Source organism: Trypanosoma grayi, assembly GCF_000691245.1.
Source record: "Trypanosoma grayi strain ANR4 Tgr_1258_V1, whole genome shotgun sequence".
Classification (NCBI taxonomy): Eukaryota; Euglenozoa; class Kinetoplastea; order Trypanosomatida; family Trypanosomatidae; genus Trypanosoma; species Trypanosoma grayi.
Genome location: NW_008826877.1, coordinates 8 through 4,138, shown reverse-complemented (window position 1 = coordinate 4,138; position 4,131 = coordinate 8). Strand labels below are relative to the sequence as shown.

The window sequence follows — 4,131 nt, the reverse complement described above, 5'->3', positions numbered from 1 at the left end:
ATATATATATATATATATATATATAATCCTGCTTGGGCACCACGCTCACGTACTCGGATACATACAACGAGTGTTTGTGTGCGTGTGTGCGCGGTTGTTGTGGCCACGCGATGGACGCGTCGAACGAGCTGGTGGCGAGCGTTGTGCGCATGCAGCTGTCGAGCCCGAACTTCGCAGAGTACTGTGTGGCGCACGTCACCGACCCGAAGCACCGCTTTCTCTTCGCCAAGGACGAAAGTGCGGAGCGGCTCCAGTACACTCGCCTATTGGCTAAACACCAGCAACAGGAAAGCAGCAACGCAGGAGCAGCAGCTGCAGGACCGCACTCGACATCATCGCTGGGGTGCGGCAGCAATGCAGCCGCAGCGTTGTGGGCCTCATTGCTCGATTACTTCGCGTCGGCGCGTAATGTGCGTGGGCCGCACATGCCGCACATGTTTCGCACCGAGAAGGACCTCGCCGAGTTTGTTGAGCTGCTGAATGGTGCGCAGAGCGACGGCGCATGCCGTGAGGGCGTCGTGCAGCACATGCTGCGGCGCCTGCCCATGACGGAGACCTTCCTGTACGTGCTCTGCTTCCTCTGCGACACGCAGGTGCAGGAGGCCCACCGAGCCGCACGCCTCCGCGGCGACGCCGCAGCTGCTGCTGCTGTGGACGATGCCACGCTGCAGTCCGCGGGGACGCTTTTGTTCATCGCGAACATGCTGCTGGCCGAGCACGAGGCGCTGTCGCGGCCGCTGCGCTACAAGGCGGCCTTCGCGGCGTACGAACTACGCATGGTTGCGGTTCTCGCCGCCGCGGCACCACGGGACTCGCAGGTGGCGGTGTTTTTGCGGGAGACGGTGTCGGTGTGGGCCGCGTGCGCTACATTCGACGCAGAGACGCTGCTGCAGATGAAGCAGGCGACTGGCTGCGCGTGATGGCGTGGGGGAGAGAGTGTGTGTGTGTGTGTGTGTGTGTGTGTGCATGGGCGGGCGGTGGTCGCCCGATGTTTTCTCTTTCTTTCTTTCTTTTTCACGCCGCCGCCGGCAGGCGGGCGTAATGCGGCGCTAACGCACGTGCCGCGCCGGTGTGCGGTGAGGCAGGAGCCGCCTCGCTGCACCAGCCACAGGTGCATGTTTGCTTCTCACTGCACACGCATATGCAGTGCCCCCACACATATATGTATGCATACACACATCCATACATCCATCCACACTTTGCTTCGTTTTGTCTCTTAATGGCGCTGCTCGCCAAACGCGGGCCACAGATTAAGACGTAAACAAGTAGGGCGAGAGTTAAAAAGAAGTGACAAACGGAAACAGTGCGTTGCTGCTGACGACGACTAGGACCAGATAAAAAATAAACCCCAAAAGGCGTGCGCAAACTTCACCACCAATACCACCGCTACTACCCCGACACCCTGTCGCTTCTATTGCGCTGCCGGCTACGTGTACCCTGCGGCACATTCAATTCACGTCGTTCCTTCGCATCGTCACTGCTGCGACCATCTGCTGCTGCTGCTGTGGCTCAACTTCAGACGACACGAGACGCCACAACCATGTCGGCAACAGGGGACTACTACTTTGACTCCTACAGCCACTATGGCATCCACATGGAGATGCTGAAGGACTACCACCGCACAACTTCGTACCGTGACGCCATTTGGCGCAACGCGTATCTCTTTAAGGATAAAGTGGTGCTTGATGTCGGCTGTGGCACTGGCATTCTCTCCATGTTCGCTGCAAAGTGCGGCGCACGCAAGGTGATTGGCATCGACTGCAGCAGCGTGGCGGTGCAGGCGCAGCAGATCGTGAAGGACAACGGCTTTGATAATATCTTCATTATTCAGGGCAAGGTGGAGGACCTGCAGCTGGACGAGAAGGTCGATATCATCATTAGCGAGTGGATGGGCTACTTCCTCCTGTATGAGTCGATGCTCAACACGGTGCTGTACGCGCGTGATCGCTGGGGCGCACCGGGTGTGCGGCTTCTGCCGGACCGCGCGAACATGTACGTGTGCGGCATCAGCGACCAGCNCGTGATCGCTGGGGCGCACCGGGTGTGCGGCTTCTGCCGGACCGCGCGAACATGTACGTGTGCGGCATCAGCGACCAGCAGTACAAGGAGGAGCGCTTCGACGTCTGGGAGGACGTGCAGGGCCTCGACTTCTCCTACTTCAAGCGGCTCAGCTACATCGAGCCGCTCATCGACACCGTCGACCGCAACCAGATCGCGACGAACACGACGGATCTCTTCTCGTTCGACATCAACACCGTCACGGAGGCGGACCTTGCCTTCACGAGCGAATTCACGCTCGTCGCCGAGCGCACCGACTGCGTGGACGCGCTGAGCGTGCACTTCGACACGCCCTTCACCGCCGGCCACGAGGCGGTGGTGCTCAGCACGACGCCCCTGACGGCGCCGACGCACTGGCGGCAGACGGTTCTGTACCTGCACAACCCGCTGCGCATGAAGAAGGGCGAACACGCCAAGTTCCGCATGCGCTGCTGCCCCAACACCGGCAACCCGCGCGATCTCGACATCGCCCTCCACGTGGAGTTCGACGGAGAGCTGCAGTCCAGTCACTACGATCAGGATTTCCGCCTTCGGTAAGAAATGCACACACACTCACGCGCATGATTGCGCACAAATGCACTCGAATTAAATTAAATGCATGNATCAGGATTTCCGCCTTCGGTAAGAAATGCACACACACTCACGCGCATGATTGCGCACAAATGCACTCGAATTAAATTAAATGCATGAGAGACGGGTATGCGGTGAGCGTGTGTGTGTGTGTGTGTGTATGTGGGAGGGAGAGAGAGGGAGGGAGACACACACCCACACACACACAAAGAGGGTGAAAATAATATGAACAACGAAGGGACAGGGGCGGTGCCCCGTAAACATTTCGGTACGGCCACACCCACCCACCCACACACGCTCTCTCTCTTGACCCACCATTTGAAGTCCTCTAGTACTTTCTGAATTTGCGTATGACTCTTGCTGTGCATGCCGTCCCACGGCTGCATCATCTCTCTTTATTTTTCCCCTTCTTTCTTCCCTCCCCCCCTCTCTCTCTCTCTCTCTCCTTCCCTCTCTCCATGTGTGTCTAGTGGTGCTGTTGCAGTAGGCGTAGCGGTGCCTGTGCTTGCTGCGGCTCATGAAGCAGCAGCAGCGCCAGCAGCCGAGCAGCGTCACCCCACCTGTGCCGCATGGCGATGGAGGAAGCAAGTCGTTAACGCAGGTGCCAGACGTGCCGAGCCGCCGCTCCAGCAGTAGGCGTGGAAGGTCTTTTCTCTTTTCCCGCCCATCGAAGAGGGGCGCAACGCACCAGCCGCAACCTCAGCGACATCAACAGAAGGAGCAGCTGTTGAAGGTTACGTCAGCGCGTGGCAGTGGCAGAGCGAGCATGGCCGGCAGCACCGGTGGTGCGGTGGCAGCGGCAGCAGCGTCGTCCATCACCGCTGCAACGGAGGACCCGCCAATTGCACCTGCACTGGTGCACGAGTCCACGGAGGACCACGCCGACCCGCTGAATATCCGTCACCTTATGACGGATAATCACTGCCACGGTAGTAGTAATAGTGGTAGTAGTATGAATAACAACGAACATAGCAGCAGTGATGGCAACAACAACGTCCACACAGGTAACATGCCGTGTGAGAAGTCGTCGCAGCCGTTGGCATCACCGCTGCCGATGAAAGCGCCGCCGGTGCGTCAAACCGCGCGGTCAAGTTTAAGTGCGCGACCACCGGCGTCGCTGGCGTCTTCGTGCAGAGACAATAGTAACGGAAAGGAGACTGCGCAACAGCGGCTGATGGGAAGTACGATAAGGCGTAGAGAACAGCGGCGACGGGAGATATACGCGTGGAACGAGGAGCTGCGACTTAAACATCAGAACAACAGCGCAGCAGATGCGGTGTAAAGTGCGGACACCACGATTCTAATTTATCGTTCTTGTTTCGTTTCCTGTCTGCAAGTGTGGTCGTGCTGTGAACGATTGGAGTGCGCCCCCGCCTTTTTCTTTTGATTGTATCCATTGTGGGTGGCGACGGCTGCAGTGCCAATAACCCTTCTTCCGACCTGTTCCCACACACCACACCTTGACAGCGCCTGCTTCACTCCTTCATGTATGCATGTACGCCT

General features: G+C 58.3%; 3 protein-coding genes across 3 annotated transcripts; all 3 read left to right on the top strand.

The window, feature by feature from the left end:
- Positions 1-110: 110 nt before the first annotated feature.
- Positions 111-920, top strand: DQ04_12581020 (hypothetical protein; the record flags this gene model as incomplete). Its single annotated transcript, XM_009316776.1, has 1 exon — positions 111-920. The coding sequence occupies one exon, from the start codon at positions 111-113 to the stop codon at positions 918-920; it is 810 nt and encodes a 269-aa protein (XP_009315051.1).
- Positions 921-2,070: 1,150 nt separating this feature from the next.
- On the top strand, positions 2,071-2,595 carry DQ04_12581010 (putative arginine N-methyltransferase; the record flags this gene model as incomplete). Its single annotated transcript, XM_009316775.1, has 1 exon — positions 2,071-2,595. One exon carries the CDS (start codon positions 2,071-2,073, stop codon positions 2,593-2,595), a length of 525 nt encoding a protein of 174 aa, XP_009315050.1.
- Positions 2,596-3,145: 550 nt separating this feature from the next.
- On the top strand, positions 3,146-3,910 carry DQ04_12581000 (hypothetical protein; the record flags this gene model as incomplete). Its single annotated transcript, XM_009316774.1, has 1 exon — positions 3,146-3,910. One exon carries the CDS (start codon positions 3,146-3,148, stop codon positions 3,908-3,910), a length of 765 nt encoding a protein of 254 aa, XP_009315049.1.
- Positions 3,911-4,131: the final 221 nt, after the last annotated feature.